The 24,351-nt window shown below is 69.7% G+C and overlaps 5 protein-coding genes across 23 annotated transcripts in view; 2 read left to right on the forward strand and 3 right to left on the reverse strand.

The window, feature by feature from the left end:
* AXIN1 (axin 1) overlaps positions 1-5,260 on the forward strand; it is a 61,243-nt gene extending 55,983 nt beyond the window's left edge. For 6 of the 8 annotated variants that reach the window (XM_072754271.1, XM_072754273.1, XM_072754270.1 and 3 more), the window contains 4 exons: positions 167-412; positions 2,202-2,309; positions 3,800-3,967; positions 4,551-5,260. In XM_072754271.1, coding sequence (XP_072610372.1) covers positions 167-412; positions 2,202-2,309; positions 3,800-3,967; positions 4,551-4,677 — 649 coding nt within the window. In that variant the 3' untranslated portion in view covers positions 4,678-5,260. The remainder of the gene's footprint in view (positions 1-166; positions 413-2,201; positions 2,310-3,799; positions 3,968-4,550) is intronic. The other 2 variants (XM_072754277.1, XM_072754276.1) reach the window with 2 other exon arrangements.
* A 237-nt stretch (positions 5,261-5,497) lies between these two features.
* On the reverse strand, positions 5,498-8,873 carry PDIA2 (protein disulfide isomerase family A member 2). 2 transcript variants are annotated; one of them, XM_025984951.2, is made up of 11 exons: positions 8,530-8,873; positions 7,729-7,935; positions 7,526-7,659; positions 7,308-7,445; positions 7,121-7,237; positions 6,902-7,027; positions 6,626-6,823; positions 6,428-6,548; positions 6,030-6,211; positions 5,746-5,856; positions 5,498-5,640 (listed from the first exon to the last, which is right to left on the reverse strand). In XM_025984951.2, exons 1-11 carry the CDS (start codon positions 8,723-8,725, stop codon positions 5,596-5,598), a joined length of 1,575 nt encoding a protein of 524 aa, XP_025840736.2. In that variant the 5' UTR covers positions 8,726-8,873; the 3' UTR covers positions 5,498-5,595. The 2 variants fall into 2 exon arrangements, with proteins under 2 accessions (XP_025840736.2, XP_072610409.1); XM_072754308.1 differs by lacking the exon at positions 6,626-6,823 and having other exon boundaries at positions 8,530-8,823.
* On the reverse strand, positions 8,873-10,984 carry ARHGDIG (Rho GDP dissociation inhibitor gamma). The gene is made up of 6 exons (XM_072754320.1): positions 10,821-10,984; positions 9,751-9,930; positions 9,595-9,678; positions 9,433-9,509; positions 9,294-9,357; positions 8,873-9,220 (listed from the first exon to the last, which is right to left on the reverse strand). Exons 1-6 carry the CDS (start codon positions 10,891-10,893, stop codon positions 9,021-9,023), a joined length of 678 nt encoding a protein of 225 aa, XP_072610421.1. The 5' UTR covers positions 10,894-10,984; the 3' UTR covers positions 8,873-9,020.
* A 1,727-nt stretch (positions 10,985-12,711) lies between these two features.
* Positions 12,712-21,099, forward strand: RGS11 (regulator of G protein signaling 11). 9 transcript variants are annotated; one of them, XM_072754298.1, is made up of 18 exons: positions 12,712-13,039; positions 13,343-13,439; positions 13,536-13,586; positions 13,711-13,817; positions 14,452-14,503; positions 14,619-14,677; positions 14,869-14,945; positions 15,107-15,188; positions 16,099-16,167; positions 16,983-17,012; positions 17,088-17,149; positions 17,258-17,371; positions 17,447-17,562; positions 17,646-17,733; positions 18,157-18,295; positions 20,178-20,260; positions 20,342-20,465; positions 20,763-21,099. In XM_072754298.1, exons 1-17 carry the CDS (start codon positions 12,995-12,997, stop codon positions 20,463-20,465), a joined length of 1,395 nt encoding a protein of 464 aa, XP_072610399.1. In that variant the 5' UTR covers positions 12,712-12,994; the 3' UTR covers positions 20,763-21,099. The 9 variants fall into 9 exon arrangements, with proteins under 9 accessions (XP_072610399.1, XP_072610401.1, XP_072610402.1 ...); XM_072754299.1 differs by having other exon boundaries at positions 12,992-13,039; positions 13,308-13,439; XM_072754300.1 differs by lacking the exon at positions 16,099-16,167.
* Positions 21,100-22,021: 922 nt separating this feature from the next.
* Positions 22,022-24,351, reverse strand: part of FAM234A (family with sequence similarity 234 member A) — a 29,886-nt gene continuing 27,556 nt past the window's right edge. For all 3 annotated transcript variants that reach the window (XM_025984934.2, XM_025984933.2, XM_025984935.2), the window contains 4 exons: positions 23,958-24,033; positions 23,621-23,785; positions 23,087-23,189; positions 22,022-22,999 (listed from right to left, as the gene is read on the reverse strand). In XM_025984934.2, coding sequence (XP_025840719.2) covers positions 22,788-22,999; positions 23,087-23,189; positions 23,621-23,785; positions 23,958-24,033 — 556 coding nt within the window. In that variant the 3' untranslated portion in view covers positions 22,022-22,787. The remainder of the gene's footprint in view (positions 23,000-23,086; positions 23,190-23,620; positions 23,786-23,957; positions 24,034-24,351) is intronic.

Here is a 24,351-nt window from a genome sequence, read left to right on the forward strand (position 1 = left end):
TGACATAGACACATCTGTGTCATGTACAGGAGGAAACTGCAGCAGCTCACATGCTGGCCAGAGTCAGTGGTGTGTGATCCTGGTCCTGGTCCTAGTCCTGGTCCCTGGCACCTGCCCGTGGCCAGGGCTTCAGGTGCTGCCACGTCCGATTCTTTTGTTCCCAAAGGTCCTCTGGTGCCAAGAAGCAGCAGGTGCATGAGAGCTCCAGGCCCCTGTCTGTCGAGCGTCCCGGGGCTGTGCATCCCTGGGTCAGCGCTCAGCTCCGGAACTCCGTCCAGCCGTCTCACCTATTCATTCAAGACCCCACCATGCCACCCAACCCGGCCCCCAACCCTCTGACCCAGCTGGAGGAGGCCCGCAGGCGTCTGGAGGAGGAAGAGAAGAGAGCCAGCAAGTTACCTTCCAAGCAGAGGTATGGGGGTCGGGGAGGGCAGGCTGCGCTACCTGCCAGGGCCGCGCCAGGCGCCTCGGCACCGCTTTGGGGCCAGAGCTCCCCAAGGCCCGGGGCTCCCCCAGACAGCCCAGCTGCCCACCCCCTGGCAGTCCTGGTCTCTCCTTTCCACTAAGAGCCCCCGTGGGCTGGCAAGGGGCCCTGCTTTGTGAGCAGGGTCTGGTGGGGCAGGTGGTGCTGACCCTGTCCCCGTGGGGATGGAGAGGGAGCCCTCTCTGCTCTGTGAGTGGACACTCATGCTGGCTCTTGCTGGGAGCCTGCAGTGCCCCATCACGTCGTGGAACAGCTAGAGGTTGGCGTCCGGTCACCCCGGTTGCTGGGCAGGCTGAGCTCAGTGGGGGCCCTGGGGGTGCTGTGAACAGTGCCGTCGGCAGCGGGCAGGACGGTCAGCACTGCTCAAGTACATACAGATGTTCAGGTTTTCTCCTGGAGGGACCCCAAGCACAGCGTCCCCCTTGCCGTGCCCTCCTTGGCCTTCGGGACCACAGAGGTGGGCCCATTGGCGATGCAGCCTCCGACAGACCCTCCCCCGGGGGCACCCCTTTGAGGTAGCAGGTGCTCTCTCCAGGCCACAGTGTATTTCCCTACCTTTTCAGCTGGGCCTCGAGGTCACTTCTCCCACATGGAGCAGGGTCTCAGGGCAGGTGGCTCCACAGTGACCCTGATCTCCTCAGACTTGGCCGGCATGCCTTCCCCCGTCTTCAGTCACTGGTCATGCTTCCCAGGGGCCTCGCTGCGGGGGCCATCCAGCTCTGGGAGGCTGGCGGCAGGGTGCCCATCTCATTGGGCAGAGCCAGGGGTCTGAGTGTGTCCCCTGGTCTTGAAGGCGCCCACATTTCCGGCCTCTGTCTCACACCGTGACCTTGCCAGCCTGGAAGCAGAGCGCTGGCTGGCACGGGAGGCTGGCCCGGTGCGGGGATGCTACGCAGCCTGACAGGGCCTGGGACCTGAGGTGGACGGGGCTGCAGGGCTGGCGTGTAGGAGGTCCTCCCTGCTGCACAGACCCCTCGTGGGGTGCCGTCCTTGCCGCATTCGGGGTGCAGGGCTCGCGTCTGCTCTCCCACCAGCACCAGCAGGCCCCGTGCACTCGTGCTCCTGCAGCAGAGACACCAAACCGCCCCTCGGGCCTCTCGGGGATGCGTGTCTGGGGCTGTGAGCCTCCTGATGGGTTTTGGCCAGAGGCTCTGGCATCACCACTTGTCGTCGGTCCAGGCGCATGGGCCTCTTGTCAATGGCTGCAGACACGGAGTGAAGGTCCAGGGCAGCAGTAGGGTGCTGGGCCCCCCACGAGGTCCTCAGGGATCCCCCAGGCTGGCAGACGAGCAGTCGCCTCAGGGCCGCCAGCCGGCCCCCAGGACGGAGCAGCGTCTGAGCACCGCCGAGGAGGAGCTGCGTGCACGGAGGCTGCGAGGCCAGCCCTGGCCCGGAGGCCCTCAGGGCGGATGAAGGGACGAGACCCTCGTGCCTCGGATCGGCGCTCCCTGCGGGTGGTCCCAGGAGCTGTGTCGTCCAGTGAGGCACCCGGAACTGTGACTGACCCTGACGGAGCCCTGACCTTCCAGCCCCGCGGCCAGAACGTGTTTCCTCTGCTTCACACAGGCTGAGCCGTGTCTGGCGATGACGCAGCCTCTTGGGGGCCCCTGCCCCACCTGCCAGTCTGTGGCCCCTCGGCCGCGCCGCCGCACCTGCCCCAGCGCCCCCCCAGCACCCGCCCCAGCACCTGCGGCTCACTGACCCGGTTGTTCCCTAGGTATGTACAGGAGGTCATCCAGCGGGGGCGCTCCTGCGTCAGGCCAGCGTGCACACCTGTGCTGAGCGTGGTGCCAGCCGTGTCGGACTTGGAGCTCTCCGAGACAGAGTACGTGCGCCGCCCTGGCGGGCCCCAGTACCGCTTACCCAGACTGCGCGCGGCCAGGTCCTGCAGTGGAGCCACTGTCCCCGGGACCGTACCTGGGGCGCCGCACTGGAAGACACGGGCCAGGCTCAAGCTTCCCGTGTGCATGGAAGGAGATGTAGGTCGTCCTCATGTGCCCCGTGGCCAGCAGGCCAGAGAGGAAGTTGTGCTCTGCCTCCGCTCCGGCCCATGTCCCCCGCGCGCCGTGACTGGCCGTGGTTCCCCTGGCTCAGCACCTGCACGGTGGCCCGTGCTGTGTGCAGGGGCTGTGTGCACACTGAGCCTGCTCCGTTCTTGTGTGGAAGGCAGGCATGCGTGGACGCGTCTGCTCTCCGGGCTCGCGCAGAGCAGGGTGGGTACTGGGGAGCATACGTGCACAGGACAGAGCGAAGGAGGGCCCCCTCCTCATCCCAGGTGATGCTTTGTCATGTCCAGCCCGATGCCTGAGGGGCTTCACTCCTCAAGGGTGGTCCCTGTGTCCCTCCTGCAAGGACGGACCCCCTGGGGCCCCTGCCCCCCACCGGGAGGGTACAGGATGCGGGCAGGGCAGGCATGCGAGCTTGGCTCAAGCAGTGGAAGGCCGCAGGCCCAAGTAGGCACCTTGTGTGCCCTGGAGCACGAGGGCGAGGGAAGGTCTCCGCCGAGTGCTCAGATGACCTTGTGATGCCGTAGTTCCCTCTGGCAGGGCTCCGGGCCGGGGCCACGGGCTGTGCCGAGCCCACCTGGGCCGCCCTGGGGCGGTCATAGGGGTGAGCTGGACGACAGAGGGCACTCGCTGCCTGTGCTCTCGGATGCGGAGCAGCACTCAGCACAGGCAGGATGAGCAGGCAGGTTGGGGATCGTGCGGCCTCCTGCCCTCCCTGGGGAGTCTGGCCGCCCACTGCCTCTGCTGTCTACACAGGCCGTCCGCGGCGGGCAAGTCCCTCTCCAGATCCGGGCACAGTGCTGTGTGCAGCCACCGGCCGTTGATGTTTCCAAAGCGGGAGGGCTCTAGGCCTTTCCGAGGGCACGCGCAGTGTAGACCTGCTGGGGCTGCGCTGGTTCCAGTAGCCTGGGTGTCTTGGAAGCCAGGAGCTGGGATCCGCCATGGGGCCTGGCCCTGAGAAGCTCATTTGCCGTGTTCAGTGGTCTGCGTAGGGGGTGCCACCCCGCTGACTCAGGCCGTGGGTGGAGACCTGAGGCCGCTCAGTGGGTGCGGCGGTGGTGGGCCACTAAGGCAGCTGGGTGTGGGGCAGGCACGCGGGCCGTGAGTCGGGTCCACGCTGCGTACTTGAGTGCGTGGGGTTGGTGCCCGCCGGGGACCCCATGGACTGAGGCCCCCTGGCTGGGCAAGGTGCTGGGGCGAGGGCGTGTCTGCGTTGGGCGAGACTGGCCGCTCCTGCGCACCCTGTGTCCTGGGGTACCCAAGGCCCTGGGACCCGACCCAGCCGTCACTACTGCGCCTCTGCCCCCAGGACAAAGTCACAGAGGAAGGCGGGCAGTGGGAGCGCGCAGCCGTGTGACAGCATCGTGGTGGCCTACTACTTCTGTGGGGAGCCCATCCCCTACCGGACACTGGTGCGGGGCCGCGCAGTCACCCTGGGCCAGTTCAAGGAGCTGCTGACCAAGAAGGGCAACTACAGGTGAGACCCGGGTGGAGCGGGGACCCTGCACAGTGCTGGTGCCTGTGCAGCAGGTGTGCACAGCGAGGGAGGAGGGGCTGCAGGGGGTGTCGCGGGGGGCGGGGGGAGGAGCTGCATGGGAGGGACCCCCCCCCCAGGAGCTGCGGGGGCGGGGGGGTTGGAGCTGCTGGGGAGTGGCCCGGGGAGGAGCTGCGGGGGGTAGCTGCTGGGGAGTGGCCCGGGGAGGAGCTGCCCGGTTGAGCTGCTTGGGAGGGACCCGGGGAGGAGCTGCGGGGGAGGAGCTGCAGGGGAGGGGCCGGGGAGGAGCTGCCGGGAGATGCTGCTGGGGAGGGACCCGGGGAGGAGCTGCAGGGGGAGGAGCTGCATGGGAGGGGCCGGGGAGGAGCTGCATGGGAGAGGCCTGGGGAGGAGCTGCAGGGGAGGGGCCGGAGAGGAGCTGTGGGGGAGGAGCTGCCGGGAGGCGCCAGAGAGGAGCTGCGGGGGAGAGGCCTGGGGAGGAGCTGCAGGGGAGGAGCCGCGGGAAGGAGCCGCCGGCTAGGCGCACGCCCTTACGCTCACCGCCCCCCCCCCATGCTCCCTGCAGATACTATTTCAAGAAAGTGAGCGACGAGTTTGACTGCGGCGTGGTGTTCGAGGAGGTTCGCGAGGACGAGGCGGTGCTGCCCGTCTTCGAGGAGAAGATCATCGGCAAAGTGGAGAAGGTGGACTGAGCACCGGCCTGGCGTCCGCGCCGCCTCGGGCCCGGGCAGGGACGCAGCGTCAGAGCGGGGCAGGCGCCCGGCGGGCTGGAGGCCCGTCCTGGGGGCCCACGGGCCTCCGATCCTCCACGGTGGTCCTGCGGGCATGGCCGGGCCCTGCTGCTGCTGTTGCTCCTGGCGGACCGTCCCGCTGTGCCCGGCGCTCTTCGCCCCGCGTCACCGCACAGGCTCCGCCGCTTGCCCCGGGACTCGCCCGCCACCACCTACCCCGGGCAGGCCTGGCCAGGCCTGGGGTGGGTGCCAGGGTCCTGGGCCTCTATAAATTGTACATGTCACCGAGTGCCTTCAACACAGCTTGTCTCTTGCCTGCCACTGTGTGGATCCGGTGATGGAGCCCCGTCGCGCTCGCCCACCCCTCCCGGGCGCGGGCTCAGCGGGTCCGGGCCCCTCCCTCTTAGGGCCCCTGTAAATATGTACATTTCTCAGGCCAGGGCCAGTGGGGGGCTGTCCCAGCCCGTTTTTCATGCGCTGACTTGTACAATTATCTTTTCAAAGGTACTTGGATAATAATGAAATAAAATCATTTTTGAACCTTCTCGGGCTGCGGACACGCACGTCTCCGGTGGTGGCGCCTGGCTGGAGGGCTTGCTGGCCCCAGGGGTCAGGGTGTGCTCAGGGTGTCTCCTGGACAGCGGGGCATCCCCACACCCAGACCCGAGTCAGGCTTCCACCCAAAAGGGATGGGGGCTACTCGAGACAGGTCGGGGCCTGGGAGGCTCCTGGGGTAATCCCAAGGGCCAGGGGGCCAGTCGTGCTCAGGAACCACAAACAGTCCAGGACCAAATCTTTATTCACTGCCCAGCTCCCAGGGCATGGATGTGGGGGCAGCAGAGCGGGACGCGGGGGCAGCAGGTGGTGATGCGGGGGCAGCTACAGCTCCTCCTTGGGCTCCGCGCTGTCATTAGCTGGTGTGTCCTGAAGACAGAGTACCAGCTGGAAGCTGCACCCTTGCTTCACCCTTGCCACCGGCAACCCCAGCGCCACAGGCCCAGAGACAGCGACCTTGGGACGGGCACCCACCGGGAAGGGGGCCATGGGCTCCTCTGTGGGCTCCTCAGCTGGCAGCTCGCCCCCGTTGTCCAGAAACTTGGAGAAGGTCTCCACGTCCCTAGTGCTTTTGTACTCGATCACCTGAGGGACGCCAGGTTCTGCTCAACACGCCCCACCACCGGGGCCTACCCCCCCCCAGGCTCCGCGCCCCACGGAGGAGGCCCCGCCCCCGGCCAGACCCCGCCAGGCCCCGCCCTGACGCCCTGCGTCACCGGAGGCCCCGCCCCGGCCCGCGGGGGGCGCACCCGCCTCACCTTCCGACCCGGGCCCGCCGGGAAGTACTTGAGGGTCGGGAAGCCGTGGACCGGGAAGGCCTCCAGCTCGTTGGCGGTGGCGTCCAGCTCGGCGATGACGATGTCCTCGTGGTCCTTGTACTTCTCGGCCAGGGCCTCCCAGGCTGCGGCCATCGCCTTGCAGTGCGTGCACCACGGGGCGTCTAGGGCAGCGGGGCGTTGGCAGGGCCGCAGGGCCGTCCTCCCTCCCCCGCCCTCCCCCCGCCCCCCTCCTTCCTTCCCCCCCACGCCTCTCTCCCTCCTCCCTCTCTCCCTCCCCCCTCTCCCTCCCCCCTCTCTCCCTCCCCCCCTCCCCCCTCTCTCCCTCCCCCCCTCCCCCCTCTCTCCCTCCCCCCGCCGCCAGCGCCCTCTACACTCACAGAACTTGACAAACACGTTCTTGGTTTCATCGAAAGCCACCTGCTCGAAATTCTGGCCCACGAGGGTCTTGACCGGCCGCCTGTCCCAGTCGGGGGGCACGTCCTGGCTCAGGAGGTAGGGCTGCAGGACGGGCCAGGGCTTCACGGGGGCCGCGGCCTGGCGCCCACGTCCCCCCCCCGCGGGCAGCGGCAGCGCACCTTGACCTGGCCGCTGAGCACGGCGTGGCAGAAGGTGGCGACCGCGGCCGCGGTGAGTGGGCCGCCGCCTGCAGGCGCGTACTTCTTGGTGGTCTCCATGTTGATGAGGCGCAGGGCGGGGGCCTCCTCGGCCTTCAGGCCGAAGTACTGCAGCACGTGGGCATTGCTGGCGCCCACGTCCACGACCACGAAGAGCACCTGCCGACGGCAAGTCCGCGCTGGCCGCCCGGCCCGACCCCGACCCGGCCCCCAACCAGGCCCCCGCCCGGCAGGTACCTGTCCCCGGAACGGGGGAGCCGCCTCCCCAAAGCCCTCCAGCAGCTCCTGGTGCTCAGCCAGCGTCTGGTTCACGAACAATAGCAGGTGGTTGAGGATCCTGGCCGAAAAGATCTTCGGGGACGTCTGCAGGGGCAGGCTGAGTTGGCAGGGCGGCTGCCACGGACACCCCCTCCCTGCACCGCCCACCTCTGCAAGCACAACTATAGCCCAGCTTGCCTGGCTGTTGAACTCTGTGACCAGGTGCATGCTGTGCGTGAGCAGGAAGCGTGACAGGTCCCCCTGGTCCAGGCCCAGCTCCTCATCCACTGGGAAATCTGCCCGCCCCTCGTCAAACTGGACAGCACCAGACAGGTCAGCAGGAGTCCCAGCCCTGACCCCTACCCCCGCCTTGGCCCTGACCCACCTTCTTGAAAAGGACCACGGTGTCCTTGGTGACATGGAACTTCTCAAAGAGCTTCGGCTGGTCAGTAAGCCCGAAGGTCATGTCTAGAGCATCCTGGGCCAGGGCCAGGAAGGTGGCCACATCCTCGTCCTGCAGGTCCTGCAGAGCCCAAACCTGTGAGGTCAGCAGGTGCCACGGGCCCCGCTCCCGTGGCCCGGACCCCAAGGGCAGCAGCTCACCCGGAAGAAGCCGATGACCACTACGTCCCGGCTATCTATCAGCTCCTGGGCTCCCTCTGCGTCCGCCAGCCGCATGGCGCTGGGCCCCACCCGCCGCCTCAGCCACTCGGCCATGCCATCGGCCTCCTTAGGGCCTGCGGAGGAGAGTCCCTTCAGCCCAGGCCCAGCCGCCAGCCCCCAGCCCCCGGGCCCACGCCCCGCACCGGTGTACTCCTCTGGGTGTGTGCGGTTCCCGTCACGGAAGAACTTGAGCGTGGGGTACTCGGTCACGGCGAACTCCTTGGTCAGCTCCGCCTCCGCGGGCCCATCCACTTTGGCCAGCCTGGCTTCGGCTGACTCGGCCGCCAGCAGGGCAGCTGCCTTGCTGTACTCGGGGGCCAGCGCCTTGCAGTGCCCACACCAGGGGGCATCTGGGGGACAGGGCCATGAGCGGCCCCGGCCCCTGCCGCCCCCGCCGTGCCACAACTGGCCGACCTCGGGTCAGTCAGATCTGGCCGGGATCATCCCACCCACACCTCCCTCCTTCGGGGCCCATCTGAGTGTCTGCCCCAGAGCCAGGCTGCTCAGGGTGCCTGCTTGGGCACAGGGCGGCCCGTCCTGACAGCGGGTTTGAGACGAGCCGTCCAGCTGCTGCCCAAGGCCTGCGTCTGGCCACCTGTGTCTGCTTGCGGGAGGTGCCAACCTAGGAACAGCTCTCCCTTGTGTAAAAGCCTGCAAAGATCTAGCGGGCGAGCAAGACCCGAGTGCTGTCTGGCCGCCACAGTTTGCGGATGGAGACGATCAAGGGTCTTCCCTGCACCTGCCGCCCCCCCTCTTGGTCAAGCTGGACACCCCCCTCCAGGCCCAGCTCAGTCCCAGGGCTGGGCTTCTGACGCCATTGGGCAAAGCCCCGGGAGCCCCATGGGGGCCGAGTACCCATGGGGCAGCCCGGATCCGCAGGGTGGGGAGCTGAACCCCGGGGTGGCCCCTGGGGCTCCTCCAGCCCGCCGGCCTGGTGCACTCACAGAACTGCACCAGCAGGGTGCGGTGGGCCCGCAGGGCCAGGCCCAGGTTGCGCTGGTTCAGCACCAAGATCCCATCCTCCTCAGGGACCTCCTCCTCCTCGGGGGGCTCCTCCTCGGGCCCCCCCGGCCCCTGTCCCCGCAGGCCTGAGGCCCCCAGCAGCAGCAACAGCAGCACAAGCAGGAGCTGGCCGTCCATGGCAGTGCTGGCCCACGAGGCAGGGGGCAGATAAGGGGGCCGGGGGCCAAGCGGTAGCTGCCACGTGGCAACAGGGCCCAGTCCCAGGAGATAAGGCCACCGCCCCACCCCCCCAGGGCAGGGAGGCAGACAGAAGCAACACCCAGGGCAGTGAGACAAGGCGACTTTAATAGGGCCATTCAGGGCACAGGGGCAGCCCAGGGAGGGGGGCGTCCCAGGACGGGGCAGGGGAGGGGATCACTGAGCGAGGGGGAGCCAGGACCCCGTGGGAGGACGGCCCCCTGGGTGCAGGCATTCAGCTCTTCCAGTCCTGGCAGATGTGGAGGCCCCACTCCCAGGACAGGTGGTCCGTCCTGTCGTCATCGGTGAAGAAGGACGTGACCACGTAGGCCCCCCGCACCAGGGCTCCTCGGGGTGCCTCCTCCACCGGCGTCACAAACTCATACTCCTGGGCGCGTGGGCCGTAGCTGCCCACCATGTACACGGCCTTGTCCACTGCGGGAGGGGGGCTGTGAGGGGCCACCCCAGGTCCCGCCCGCCCGCCCCGCCCATCCCCGCGCCCCCTCACCGCGCAGGCCCTGGCGGTAGGTGTGGTGCACACACTTGAGGCCGCTGACGATCTCCCTGTTGACCTGAGGGACACAGACGGTTAGGGGCGCCTCCAGGCGCTGTGCTGCTGCCTCCGGTGCCCCGCGACCTGGCCTCACCTTGAAGGTGATCTTCACTTTGTAGTCCACTCCCTCCTTCAGGACAAACACCTGGCTTTGGAGCGCAGCCAGCTCCCCTGCCGGGGAAAGCGCAGTTGAGGCCAGTTCACCTCAGAGCCCCTGGCCGCCCACCCCCACCCGCCCAGGAGCCCCGGCCGGTACCCGTGAGGTCCATGGTGATGGGCCCTGGAGCCTGCTCGGACATCAGTGTCAGCCGGGTCACCTGCACGTTGGGCAGGCTCTCGTCTGAGGAAACACCAGACGTGACCATGGTGCCCCCCGCCCGCGCCCCTCCCCGCAGGCCCGGGCCGTGCATACCCACGACGGGGGGCAGCGGCCCCAGCAGCGCCTGCTTGTACTTGGCCAGGCTCTCGTCCTCGGGGTCCAGCTGCTGGAGCTCCTGCAGGCTCTTCCTCCCCGGGGCCCGGTACTCGGGCACGGCCTCATCCAGGGCCTCGTCCGGGGGCAGCTGTCTCCCCTCCTTGTCCGTCAGGAGGACTGGGGGGTGCGGAGGGGCATGAGCCGCTGCCACCGGCTGGCCCTGGCATCCGCTCATCGAGCCAGAGGCCCCCCTCTGGCCAGCCGTGCCCCGCGGTGCCCGGAGGAACTGGGGTGGCGGGGGAGGCTCGGGGTGAGGGGCTGGGGACCTGCAGCAGCACCCACCCTGGCCCTGGGGTTGGAGAAGCCCCTGGGAGATGCAGCCGAGTGACATCGCAGAGGCACCAGCTGCCACCCGTCTGGGGCTCCTCCCTGACTCCGAGGCTAAACACCAGGGTGGGGGGAGGAGAACCCTAATGGACACCCCACGGTCTGCAGGCCCCCGCTAGGAGGGGTGACCTGGAGGGCTTCCCCAGCGCGGGGGCTGTGCCCCCCACACCTGTCAGACCCCTGTGCCTTCCGGCTCCCTAGACGCTCTGGCTCTCGTGCCCCTGGGGGACGGGTGGCGACTGTGGGCTCTGCGCCCCCCACCCTGGGGTGCCTGGGGGTCCGGGTCGCCTAGACCCCTTGCCACCGGCCGGGGGTTTCTCTAGGTGCCTCCCGCAGTCTCTCCCGACAGGGTGTCTCCCCCTGCACCCCAGCCTCCGTGATGGCCACAGCCCTAGAGAGGCCCAGCCCCACCCAAGGGAGGGGGGGCTCCGCACGGTCCCCAGGGGAGAGGGTCTCCCGCCGGCTTCCCCAGCAGACCCGCCCACTCTAGGCTCTCTCGCCCCCAGTGTCTGGCCCCAAAGAAGCCCCCCACCCCCGCCAGGGCCCGGCCGGGCCGCGTCACAGTTTCCCCACGCGAGCCCCCCCAAAGTTTCCGTGGGGGAGGCCGCCGCGGCCCGCGCCCCCGCCCCGCCGAGCCCCCCGCCCACGTGGCTGCCCTGGCCCCGGCCCAGCCGGCTCACCTCGGGCGCACAGCGCCAGCCGGAGCAGCTCCAGCAGCTGCGCTCCCAGCTCGCACGCGTCCAGGCCCAGCATGGTGGCCCGCGGCCCGGCCCCGCCGCGGAGGAGCCGCCGCCCGCCCCGCCGCCGCCCGGCTCGGCGCTCAGCCCCGGCGCGACTGCGGTGAGCTCATCCCGGCCGGGAGCGCCCCCCGCGCCCAGCGCCGCGCCCGCGCCGCGCGCCCCCAGCCGCTCCGCGGACCCCGCGCAGCCCCGCAGAGACGCGCGTGTCGCCCGCACGGCCGCCGCGGTCACGGGCCCGGCCCAGCCCGCACCCCGCTCGGGCTGCCCAGCCGCCCCACCCCGCGGCGCCGAGGGGGCCCGGGGGACCGTCCGGGGCAGCCCTCCGGGAGGGGCCGCCGGGGGCGGGGGGGGGGCAGGTGTCGCCTCCTCCCCCGGCCCCCAGGCTCTCATTACCTGCAGCCGCCGTGCAGGCCGCACCTGCGGCCCACGGCTCCCCTCCCACCCCACCCCCACCACATCCCAGGGGCTCGCAGTCACAGGCGACGGGGACTTGTCCGCACCCCGAGACGAGGGTCCTCCCACGTAGGCAGAGGCATCATGGCGTTCCACAGCCCTTCCTCCCGGGTTTCGGCAGGGCGGCGACCCCGAGCAGGAGAGGACACTGACCCAAAGCAGAATCCTGGGGGTGGAGCCCTGAGGGGGTCTCTGGCCTCAACGCCAGGGAAACCTTGGGGTGGGCAGATGGGGGCCCCAGTGCAGGGAGCAGGCCCCGGGCCTCAGGCTGGGACAGCGAGAGGAGGGTCTGCGTGGAGGACGGAGAACTCCAGCCCAAGGCCCTCTTCTTCCTCATTCCCCTCTGCCCGCCCTCCAAGGCTGAGGACACCCAGGATTCATTCCCACCTTCAGCGAAGACAAGAGGGAGAAGGGCCCCCTGCTGTCCTGGCTTCACAGGCAGACATGTCCCCCCTTGGTTCCTTTGCCCCTGAGCCTCTACCCTGCACAAACAGCTTCTCCACCCCCAGCAGAGCCCAGCGGGGGGACCATGCCATGACTCCCCTACCTGCACCCCAGAGGAGGGCCATGGATGCGAGGGGACCCGTGGGCTTGGGTGGGGATTACCCGTTGCAGTTCTGTCCACAATTTTTCCAAGACAGGATTCCCCCAGCTGCAGGCCCCATTTCTGCTGCCCTTTCCCTGGGGGTACAGGTGGGGTTACTTGATTAGAGAAGCTACTTGTCCCCAGGTAGGGGCAGCTATGGCCTCTGTGGCCTTCAGCATCAGTGGATACACCCCCAGCGCCCCCCCCCCCCCCCCGGCCCTGGAAAGGACAGTCAGGCCTGGGACCAGCCTGATGCCACTGGTGCGGGTGGGGATGGTTGGGAGTTCACTGGGATCTCAGGGAGGATGGTGCCCCAGCGGAGGTAGGACCCCCCCCCAGTCCTCCTGCCCAGCTCACCCTGGACCTGGCCTGTGCGCATCGGAAAGGGATCAGTGCCCGCTGTCGGCCCTCCTGTCCTGTCCCCAGCACCTCCGAGGGGAGGAGGGCACCCTATCTCCCAAACAGAAATAGACCCACTCGAACTTCTTAAAAAAGTCCAGCATGAGGGCTCCGGGGTGGAAGTAGCCAAGCTGATGGCGAGGGAGAGAAAGGCCAGGACGCGATCCTGAGTGTAGAGGCCGCGGGTGAACCCTGAGTGTGGATGGGAAGCGGGGGCATGTGCGCCGGCCCCTCCCTGTCCACGGCTCCTCTCCCTCGGGCTCCGATACCCGGTGTCTGCCGAGCGGGGGAAAGGGAGCCGTCTGCGCTCTCGGCCTGGCCTCGCCGGACCCCGCCCGGCTCCCCTGCCGGCCCACCAGGGTCCACGCCCGCGCCCGCTCCTGGGGCGACCCCTCCGGGGGCCTCCGGGCCGCAGTCGGGGCAGGTGCGCAACAGGCCTTCAGCTGGGTCCCGCGCCCCCCACCCTCCCTGGAGACCCTCCTCTCGGAGCGCCCCCGCCTGTCCCCGAGGAGCTCGTCCCACGGGCACGGGCCTCAGTTTCTCCTGCCGTGGGGGGGAGGCCCTGTGAGCACCGAGGTTAACGGGGCCGGGGGCTGGCGGGGCGGGCGCTGCCCGGGGGCGGGGCCGCGGGCAGGGGCGGGGCCGACACCCACCGCCATCTGGCCTCGCGGGCGCCATGGCCGGGGGACGCGCGGGTGCGCAGCTGCCGCATCTCAGCAAGGTGGGTGCCGGCCCGGGGTCCCTCGCCACCCCCTCCCCCGGGATTTCGGGCATCCGAGGCGGGAGAGGGGAGGGGGCGTGCGCACGTGAGCGGCCGCGGGCAGGGGGGCGGCGGGGAGGGGCCCGCGCCTCGCCCCCTCCCCCCGCCCCCCGCCCCTCCGCGGCCCCAAATCCACCGTCCTGCGCGCTAATCCTCTGCGAGCTCGCTGATCCGGGGCGTCCCGGCCCGCGCGGGGAGTCAGGACCCGGGGTGGGGGCTCCCCCCGCAGCGGCCCCTAAGGCCCCCAAGGCCCCCCTCGCGCAGATGGAGCGAGTGGTTGTGAGCATGCAGGACCCCGACCAGGGCGTGAAGATGCGGAGTCAGCGCCTGCTCATCACCGTCATTCCGCACACGGTGGCTGGTGAGGCCCCGCGGGGGCGGGGAGCGGGGGCGGGGGTCCGCGGTGGCCGAGGCCCTGCCTCGGTCTACCCGACCCCACACCCCCTCTGCTGTGCAGGCGGCGACATCGCGGAGTGGCTGATCCAGAAATACTGCCTCTCGGAAGAGGGTAAGGGGGTCAGCCCCTCGCTCCTCCCGCGCCCCGCCCCCTGCCCGGGTTCGTTGCGGGGGGTACCCTGGGCAGGGAGCTCGGGCCTGGTTCTCGGAGGCTGAGCCCCCACCCGCACCCCCAGAGGCCCTGCACCTGGGCACCCTCCTGGTGCAGCACGGCTACCTGTACCCTCTCCGCGACCCCCGCAGCCTTGTGCTCCGGCCCGACGACACACCCTACAGGTTTCAGGTCAGGTGCAGCTGGGAGCCCTTGGGAACCCCAAACCCCGCAGCCCGGCGGGAGGGTACTGGGGGAAACGGTGGAAGTGGTGATGTCCCCACCGGCCTGGGGCCACCACCCCTCCCCAAAGTGCTAGACGCAGTGTCCTGTGTAGAAGGACCAAATTAAGGGGAGAGACCGTTAGCAGGGACTCCTTAGAGGGTGTGGGGGATTCTTCCAGGATCCTCAAGCTGCCACTCATGAAGAAGGGTGCGTGGGGCCTGAGACAGGACCCCAGTCCTGATAGAGCCCCCTTCCTGGCTTCCCTGGCCACAACAGGGACCCAGGCAGTCCCAGCCGGGTGGTCAGCACAGGCTGAGGGCACGCCCCACTGCACCCCACCAGGTAGTAGGGCCTCAGGGAGCCCAGTCCACGAGGTAGTGGCTGCCCCAGGCCCCAGGAGGGCATGGAGCTGGGTTCCAGGGCTTCCGGGTGGGGAGGAGGGCCAGTCGTCTGTGAGTCTGCAGGCTGTGGACAGAAAGGCAGGTGCGGAGGCACCACTTGGCTAGCCCAGCGTCTTCCCAAGGGAGCGGGGAAGGTGGACCACTCCTGGGGTGGGGAGGGCCCAGGAGGTCCCGGACACCCTGCCCCTGCACCACACCAGACGCCCTATTTCTGGATGAGCACCCTGGGGCCAGCCACGGAGCTGGACTACGGTGAGTGAGGAGGAGCGGGCCGGCCTGGGATCACTCTCTGCGCTGCTATGCTCCCAAGCGGAGCACCAGGGAGGCGGCGCAGAGCCTGCTCTAGCCTGGCCCCCCGTCCTTCCAGCCATCTACTTGGCCAAGAAGAACATCCGAAAGCAGGGGGCCCTGGTTGGCCACGAGAAGGTGGGCCCCCCCCGCAGGCTAGCCCAGCCAGAGGGCTCTGGTCCCAGCGCTCACCGACTGCCCTGGAGCACACAGCCAGGCCCCCCGAGAGTACAGCTCCCCAGACACATCATCCCCGCTGTCTCCATGGGGCGGTGGGTGGTCTGCACCCCAGGGCGGGACCCGTGAGGGGAGACCTCGGTGTCCCCCAGGAGCACTATGACCAGTTGCACAGGAAGATGAGCCACGCATGGGACCTGGTGGTGGTGCAGGCCAGGGAGCAGCTACGGTAAGCTCTCGCCCCTGCTCGCGCCGGGTGGGTGCCGTGGGCAGCCCCGGGAGGCCCCCTCCTGCCCAGGCCGGTCGCTGACTCAGGCTGTGGCCTGAGGTGGGCACGGGCAGGTGCTACTGTGGGCTCCACGTGCCCCCCAACTCCGCCTACCCCCGCAGGGCAGCTAAGCAGTGCAGGAAGGGGGACAGGCTGGTCATTGCGTGCCAGGAGCGGACGTACTGGCTGGTGAACAGGCCCCCGGTAAGCCCGGGTGCGGGGGGCACGTCCTCGTACCACAGCGGGGTCTGCCAGGAGTTGCGTGTTCCCTAGGCTGTGGCTTTGGCGTCTTGGTTCTGTGACCCGTGAGCACGCAGAGTCACGGGGCCGGGCCTGAGGCTGCGGCCATCCACACAGGGGTGTACGGGAGTGGGTGCAGCGGGGCCCGGCTTATGGGCGGCGGTGGCACCGAGGAAGCGAGGTCGCAGGCCAAGAGCAGCTGGGCGCGGGTGACCGGTCTGCGTGCGCCTGCAGCGGGGGCTGTGCGGGCCACGGGTGGAGGGATCTGCGGGCACCTCATCGGGGGGTTCCAGGGGCGGGTGTCTGGGCAAGTGTGCCCTCGTGCTCTGTGCTCTGCCTGAGGGCCCCGGGCGGGTAGACAGGCCCCAGGACTGGCAGGTGCGTCCCCGTGGGGGGCCCTGCCGCTGCACCTGGAGCTGCCGCTGGGGGTGGGGGTGGGGAGGCAACCCTGGGCCTCAGGGAGGTGGCGCCAGGCCGCCAGGTGTGTGGGGACAGGTGACCGTCGCCCCGGGTGGTTAGAGGGGCGCCTGGCCCCACAGCCGTTGGCAGCACAGCTCTAGGGCCCCAGGGGGTGAGTCCAAGGCCCAGCGCCCGCGGCCTACTTTCAAAAGAAGAGAGAAAGAAAAAAAAAAGAGAAAGAAGGACGCGTGGTCTGCGGCGGGAGCATTCGGGAACTCTGAGCATTCGGGAGCTCTGGAGCGGGGAGGTGAGGTCCTGCGGGTGGCGGGGGGGAGACGGGCAGAGGCTCAGGGCCTCGTGTCTCAGATCCGGGAGTTCCCCCGGGGCCCCTGGACGACAGGCGGGTCAGAGCCTCGGCTTAGGGCGGCGAGCGGGGGGCAGGAACCCTCGCACCCACCTGGGCCTTCCTCTGCAGCCGGGCGTCCCCAGCGTCCTGGAGCAGGGTCCAGAGCGCCGCTCCTGCGCCGCCGGGCGAGCGCAGCTGGTGAGGACCCCGCCTGCAGACCCGGGGCTCCCCCACGTGCCCTTGACCCTGCCACCAAGAGGCTCCCTGCGCCCCCACGCCCAGGCCTCTGCTCTCACCTCTTGCTTCCCCCACCTGCTGCCCCGGGTGTGAGTAAGCGTGGCAGGGCTCTGGGGGGCCGGGGCTCTCCTTCGGGCTGGGCCAGCCTCACGGTGCAGGGCCACGGAGCGCGGGCCCGTCACCCCCTCCAAGGCCTCCCGTGGCCGCTGGACCCAGAGGGAGCCGCATGTTCAGACCTGGTGACAGCTGAGCCCTTTGTTCCCACAAAACCCCAAATAGCTTCCCGGGTAAAGCTCTCTCCTGGCTGGGAAACCGTAGGTCCTGGACTGTACGCGGCTCCCTGTAGGGTCGCCTGGAGGCCCCAGCCCCCGCGGGGTGTGCAGGCTCTGCCCAGCACCCGGCTCTGAGCCCCCGCGCTCCGCAGAACCCGGGCTCCAGGGAGCGCAGGGCCGCAGGCTGGAGCCCCAGCGTGGCCCCGTGGCCGTGCCTCTCCCTTAACTGCCGCCTTTAAAACCATGACCCAGATACACTTGAAAATATGAACTGGGGACAGTTGGGGACGTGAAAGGGGACTCTGTGCCCGTGGGCTCCGTGGACAAGCTGCAAAGCTCCGGACTAGAGGCCCCCACGTGGTGCTTGGAAAGCCGGACGCGCCCCTTTCACAGCGGAGGGGGCCTCAAGGGCCAAGCGGGGGGTGTGGGCGTAGCTGCAGCAGCCCCAGGAGGTCCCCCCCCCGCAGGGCCTGCCCCTAACCGCAGCCGCTTGTCCCCCTGCAGACCCAGAGCCCGGAGTTCTACAGGCAGGAGGTGGGTCCCGGGGCCGGGAGGGGTTGGGGGGGGGTCGGCGGGGCGGGCGCTGACGCCCCTCACGGCTGCACCCAGGTGGAGCGCTGCAGGAAGGCGCTGGCCAGGGCCCGGGTCAAGTCCTCCGTCTGCCTCGAGGCGTGAGTTCGCTGCGGGGCCAAGCCCAGACCCTCCCTCGGGCGCGTCCCCACCGCCGTGCCCCTGGTCCCGCCCTGGTCCCTGGCACGCCCCCCCCCCCCCCCCCCCAGGTATCTGAACTTCAGCAGCCAGCGTGGCCCGCACGACCCCCTCCTGTCGGGCTGCCTGCCCAGCAACCCCTGGGTCACGGACGAGGACACCTACTGGACGGTGAACGCGCCCAGGTGAGCCCGGGGCGGGATCCGTGCCCCCCCCCCCGCCTCCCCCGTGCTCCTGACCCGCCCCTCCCGTCCTCGCAGCGTGGCGGTGCCCACGAAGCTCCGCGTGGAGCGGTGGGGCTTCAGCTTCCAAGAGCTCCTGGGAGACCCCGTGGGACGGGCCCATTTCTTGGCTTTCCTGGGGACGGAGTTCAGCGGTGAGCAGCCCCTGCCCTGCGTGGCCCGGGGCGGGGGGCCTCCCCGGGGTGCTCCCCGGGCCTCACCGGCCGTGCACCTGCAGCCGAGAACCTCAGCTTCTGGGAGGCGTGCGAGGAGCTGCGCTACGGAGGGCAGGCCCAGGTCCCCGCGCTGGTGGACTCGGTGTACCAGTGAGCGCGGGGGGGGGGGGGGGGGTGCGTGGGTGCCAGGGCGGCGTGCGGGGGCGGCGGGCGTGCTGGGGCGGGGTGCGTGCGTGTGGGAGCGGCGTGTGTGCCTGGCGGGGAGTGCGTGCGGGGGCGGCGTCCGTGCGGGGCTGCGTGCCGGGGGCTGCGTGCCGGGGGCTGCGTGCCGGGACGTGAGTGCGTGCGGGGCGGCGTCCGTGCGGGGCTGCGTGCCGGGGGCTGCGTGCCGGGACGTGAGTGCGTGCGGGGCGGCGTCCGTGCGGGGCTGCGTGCCGGGGGCTGCGTGCCGGGACGTGAGTGCGTGCGGGGCGGCGTCCGTGCGGGGCTGCGTGCCGGGGGCTGCGTGCCGGGACGTGAGTGCGTGCGGGGCGGCGTGCGGCGCCCACAGCATCTGGGCCGGCCGTGACGCAGGCAGTTCCTGGCCCCCGGCGCCGCCCGCTGGGTGAACGTGGACAGCCGCACGATGGAGCGCACGCTGGCGGGACTGCGGCGGCCACACCGCTACGTGCTGGACGACGCGCAGCTGCACATCTACATGCTGATGAAAAAGGTGGGTGTGTGGCGTGACCTGCGCTCCCGCCGGAGGCGCCGCGGGCCGCTCCCAGCACGGGTCTTAACGCGCGTTCCTGGCTGAGCCGCGCCCTCGTGCCTCCTGCGTGGCCGTGGCGTCGCTGGCCGCTCGGGGCTGTCCGGGCTGTCGTCCACCCCCAGGGCCCCGGGCCCCTCCCTCCGCAGCACAACCCCGGGGCCGCCCGGCGCAGACACGGTGGGGGCTCGGTGTCCCCGCGGAGCTGGCCGAGCTGAGCCCGTCAGCGGGAGCTTGTGCGCTGCGGCGGCCGCGGGCTCCGGGCTCCGGTGGGGGTGAGGCAGCGCGGGCCCTGGCCTGGAGCCTGCGGGGACGCCGCCCCGCTCGCAGCCGTGCAGCGTCGGCCTGTGTGTTTCGTCGTCCCGCAGCGCCTCCCTGATGCACGAGGCCGTGGGGCCAAGACGCGCCGCACCGCGGGGTCGTTGGCCCCGTCGCATGCAGAGCTCTTGGCGGGGCGGGGGGCGCGGTCACAGGTCTCTGGGACCCTCTCCGCGTCCCACGGCCTGCAAGTACTTAATTTCTTTTCCGTTGGCTTGAATTTGGGTATAAGCGGGTACCTGTGCTAGGATTGGGTGCGAAGCCTTTAAGCCTTTTCCCCAACTAGGCCGCTCGGGGCGCGGCGCGGGGCCCAACCTCCTGCCCGGGGTCCAGCGGGGCCGACCTCCCGCCCAGGGCGCAGAGCTGCGGGGCGCAGAGCTGAGCGAGATCCGAGGCGGGCGCCGGCCTGCGCCTGCGTTGGGGGGTCGAGCTCCTTCCTGGCTCGGGGGCCCCCACGGCCCGGGTCTGCTCTGCCCGCCCTGCAGGGTCTCTCGTGGGTCTCCTGTTCCCTGCGACTCCGTGCATCGGTGGTAATTTCACTCTGTTTGTGTATTGGTTGGGTTGCGCCGAGAGGTTGCCCTGCGGGGACGGCGTTTGCTGTGCAGTCCCTCCAGAGAGCAGGCCCGGGTCTCCTGGGGCAGGCCTGCGCGGGCGGCCTCCCGGTGTCTGCCATGGGCGCTCGGCGACGTCCGGTGATCTTCAGGCCTTGCCCGCCCCGGGTCTCACCCGCTTTGGCTCGCAGTGTCCCGCGGTGTGGACGGCCCAGCTCCTCCCACCCGGAGCGAGGCTGTTCACGAACCGAGCCGCGCGTGTCGCCGTCGCCTGGTTCGTGTCGGGGCCGGACCCTGAGCACAAGCGCAAAGGGCGCGTCCTGGGCGGAGTCGGAGCCCCTGCCGCTCTCGGTCTTTGCCGGGCTCCTGGCCGAGCCCCGGCCCCCCCCCCCCCCCCCCCCCCCCCCCCCCCCGTCTCCTCGCTGCTCCTCTGCGCGCGTCCTACCTGAGGACCACGGCCTCTCTGCGCTCAGGGCGACAGGCCCTGGACACCCCGCTGCCTTGGGGCGTGTTTGGGAATTATTGTTTTAGGATCCTGTGAAGCATCAATATATTTTCAAAATCCAACCTACAGGGAAGGTGGGTTTCGGGGAAGCCCAGTCCTGTCTGGATTCTTGCATGGTCTCGTCATGTTTTCACCAAAATTAATGACAAAACTTGTACTTATTTTTTTTTTTTGAATATAAAGGATTAGGTTCTTAGGTTTCTGTTCTTTGTCTTATGCTCTACTTTTTTTCGAGCTTGCCTGTTACCCCACCATGTCCTGCCCTCCCTCTGGGGGTCCGTGGAGGACCTGGTGCGGTGGGCCTGGGGGCACCCAGGGGGTCGTTGCAGGTGCCCTGGTTCGCCCCGCCGAGCCCACGGTTCCAGGGGTAACAGGCCTGCTGGCCGGGAGCCGGGGCACCGCGTCCGCGTGACTTGGGGGGGGCAGGTGGGGGGGGGCGGTGCGGGAGGCTGGCCAGTGCCGTCTCTTGCAGGACTCGTACCCGCGGTTCCTGAAGTCGGCGGCGTACAGGGACCTGCTGGCTGACGCCGTGGTCCCTGCGGAGGCCAGGAGACGGTGAGGCGGCAGCGGGCAGCAGGCGCCCCGGGAGGCGGGCAGCCCCGCTGGGCCCGCTGCTCAGCACCCTCTCGCCCGCAGGGCTTTTCCATTCCTGCGGAAGCTGCTGCACCCGAGCCCCAGCCCTGCGCTCCTTCCCGCCTCCACATCTGTGGAGCCTGTGGCCGCTGCAAGTGACCCTGCGTGCGGGGACAGAGGCACCTAGGTGGGCACCAGTGGGGGGCGGCCTGGCGGCTTCTGAGACCTGCGCCCGGTGTCCCCCTCTGCCCAAGGGCACATGGGCCTCGTGGGCTCCCTTTGCCCTGGTCGAGCCCTCCCCTCCCCAGACGCACCGGCCCAGACGGTGCTTCCCGGGACGGTGTCCGCACGTGAGCTGGGTGGCCTGGAGCCTCGGGGACGACGCGGGTCCAGCTGGGTGGGCCCCATGAACCCCACGAGCCCCGGTGGCATCTTGCACTCCTGTGGATGGGTCGGCTGGTGAATGACAGGGCGTCTCCAGCAGGTGGCTCTTCGGGAGGAAGTGCGGGCTCGGGGGCAGATGCACCCTCCGCGCTGTGCTGCATGGCCTCGAGGACCCTCTTGCCATGCCCCCAGTTCCTGCCCTTCAGCGAGCCCAGAGCCAGCCTCCCGTCACCCACCCACTCTGTGGGTGTCACTGCGAGTCCCATCTCAGCTGCAGGGACACATCTAGCAGGTGTCCTCGAGGCTGTGGCTCCCGGCTTGGGGCAGGGGAGGCCCCTGGGGAAGGGAGCGGGTGCCTGAGCTGGAGTGAAGTACCCCTGCCACCCCTCCCAGTTCTGCCCAGTCCTGGCCTGGAAATAAAAGACCCTTGGTCCTCACTCTGAGCCCACCTCGTGGTCCTGAATCGTGGGCTGAACGTATGGCATATGTGGGAGGCGCGCGGTGCCCGCGACGCAAGGTGTAAGGCGCACGTGAGCTGGGCGGTGGCGGAAGACGGTGCAGGGAGCTCAGCCATGAAAGGTGTTGGCCAAGAACGGTCCCGTGGTGGGGGGGTCCCCAGCAGACGAGGAACGCAGGCCAGACTCAGGCTGCAGACTCGGTGGCCTTGGCAGGACACGCTGGGGCGTGCCATCCCTACTCTGGCAGGACCAGCGTGCCTGAGTGCCCCAGGCGGTGGGGAAACTGAGTTCTGGGAGGTTGTGGGGAGAGTGGCCCTGTAGCATCTCCTGGCCAGCTGTGCCCTAAGTCAGAGCCCCAGAGGGATGGGGCCGCGGCTGCGTCCTCCAAGCCCCTGGTACAGGACGGCCGCCAGCACGGTGCCTCCTGAGCTGTGCCCCCAGCTCCTTGCTCGCTGTGCTGGGCCTGCAGGGGTGCTGTCTGGCATGCTCCTCCTAGTCCCCCGCACCCGGGGATTTCCATTTGTGCACCTGTCACCGCGGAACCCTTGTGCCTCAGGTTGCGTGTGTGGGGCAGCAGCTTCTCACGGCGACAAGGGTCTTGCCCCTGGCAGAGAGCGGCCCCCGCTGCCCCTGGGCAGCCGCCTGGGGACTACAAGGGGTGCTCAGGGACCCCCTGCAGGCCCTGATGGGAGCACACCCGCCACGTCCCCAGGCTGCGTTCCCGACTTGAACCACGGTGACCAGCGAGGGCTCTTCACACCTGAGCTGCACTTAGAGGCCGTGCAGGAAAAGTCCCCGGGGCCCTACCTGCGACTGGGTGGGAGGGGGCCCCCCTCTCCAGCAGCCTGGCCGGCGCCACGGGAGCCCTGGGAGCAGACACAGGCACACACCTGCGCTCTCAGACAGTGCAAACCATTTATTCCGCTGTCTCTCGTGGGGCCCAGGTCATCGGGGCACCGAGAGCCCCACAGCGCCACGGCAGGCCTGGGGCACGGCAAGGCACGAAGGTGAGTCCGGTGTCGGCGGTACCAACCGCAGGGGGCATCCAAGCACCAGGAGGTGGCCAGGCACCGGCCGGGGGTGTGGGGACCCCCGAGGGATAAGCAGCTCCAGTGTGTACTGAGGGGCAGACCGACCCCCACGTGCCCCTGGTGGCCAGTTCCTTGGGACATTCGCAGCACGTGCGGCCGACGCAAGGATGGAAGCACCCCTGGGGGCGCCTCACAGCCCCATCCCTCGGGGCCTGTCTCCACCAACCATGCCTGAGTCCTCCCCTACTTGCTCCAGGAAAGGTTGGGACCAGGAACTGCCTCAAGGGCCCAGCTGGCGCCCCGAGGCCACCCAGAGCCAGCCACCCTCCCAGGCCCCAGGGGATCTGCAGACAGGGACCCGGTGTGGACGAGCGGGGGTGGTGCTGTGGGGCCCGGCTCTACCCAAGGAGACACGATGATGGCAGCGGCTTTGAGTGTGACCCCAGGGGGCAGGGTGAGGACTGGGGGGCACATGGCTGCACAGGTGATGGGAGCGGCCCGAGCACCCCTGGGTAGGACGGGGATCCTGGGCAAGGAGTACAGGGGTTGGAGTGCACACCCAGGGAAGGACGGACTTCCTGTGGGGTTTAATGGCAGCAGCTGGAGTGTGTCCCGCATGTGCTGGCCACCATGCGTCTATGCCTCACTCCGGTACCGCAGGCGGGAGAACCGGTCCCGGACAGCCTGGTCACTGTCAGGCCCGCCCTCCGCCAGGCGAACCACCCTACTGCCTGGGACAAGGTCCTGCACCTTGTGCTTGGCCACGGAGACTGTACCAGGTGTGTCAGGGCCAGCCGGGCCCATCAGGAGGACGCAGGCAGCGTGGCGGCTCGGCTCAAACAGGACCGCTGTGGGAGACACAAGCCATCAGGGCCTGGGGAGCAGTGGGCGGGACTGGCTGCAGCAGAGCCCCGCCCCGGGGAGGCCGCACGCACCTTGGAAGGCGACAATGTTGGCGGAGATGTTGGCCAGCTCCAGCAGGATGCCCGGCAGCGTGGGGTGGAACATGTACAGGCTGTGCTGCGCGTCCTGGGGCCTCTAGGGCGAGAACCAGCAGTGGACGCCAGGTGGACCCACATCTGGAGCAGGCGGACCGAGGGTCCTGTGCCCCACGCCTGGGCCATGTGGCGTCCATCCTCACAGGATGCTCTGCCCCGAGTGTGTCCACAGGCCGCCACCGTGCCACCACCTCTGCTCCCCGACCTGGCCTTGACCCTCCTGCGGCATACTCTTGCTGGGACTGCACCCCTGCCGTCCCATGCGGGGCCCGTTGTGTGCCCCAGGCCGACCACAGCCCCAGCCTCCCCACCTCTGCTGGCTGCCTGAGCCCACCCACTATCCACAGCTTCCATTATGTGCACGCCCAGGCTCCCAGTTAGCTCCCCGCCGTTTCCAGGCATGACCTCAGTCTGGCCGTGGCCTCTGCCCTGCCAGGGGGTGGGTCCCCTTAGCACCTGCCCCACCAGTACCGTCTGGTTGGTGCCGGAGAGCTCGGAGAGCTCGTGGAGGCCCCAGAAGAAGAAGGCCGAGCGGTGGTCTGCGGTTGGCAGGCTGGCAGACTGCGGGTCCCCAGGGAGGCCCGGGAGGGCCTGGCTCCACAGGACGGCCCCGCTGCCCAGGTCCAGGAGCAGGATCTGGGGGTGGGAGGGCACGCGGGTCACAGGTGGGGCTGCCCAGGCCTCAGAGCCCCAGCAGAGCTGCACCCCGAGGGCAAGCAGGAGGGCGCGGCTAGTGTGGGTGGGGTGCCGGTGCGGCAAAAGTCCCTCGGCCTCGCTCACGGGCATAGCCTCAGGAGGTGCAGCCTACCTGTCTGTCGGTGCCGGTTCCGTTTTCGATGACCACGGCAGGGGTGTCAGGTTTGTAGTGGCCGAGAATGGGTTTTCTGCAAGGGAGGGGGGGGGCTGAGAGCGCTCGCAGGCCCCCCCACCCCCGCAGGGAGGCGGTGGGAGCACTCACAGGGGCCCTGGGGGAGGGGGCCTTAGGGGAGGGGGGCAGGGGTGGGAGCGCTTGCAGGGGGCCCAGGGGAGGGGGCCGGAGTGCTGGAAGGCGCCTGCCCGTCTGCACCCCCCGCCAGAGCCCCACGGGGAGCTGAGGCCGGATGGAGGGGCAGCACCGGGGCCAGGCAGGAGCCCCCGACCACAGGCCTCTGCCCAGGGCCACCAGGGGCCAGGCCACGGTGCCTCCCGCAGCCACCGCACGG

The sequence above is a fragment of the Vulpes vulpes genome, chromosome 3, assembly GCF_048418805.1.
Source record: "Vulpes vulpes isolate BD-2025 chromosome 3, VulVul3, whole genome shotgun sequence".
Lineage (NCBI taxonomy): Eukaryota > Metazoa > Chordata > Mammalia > Carnivora > Canidae > Vulpes > Vulpes vulpes.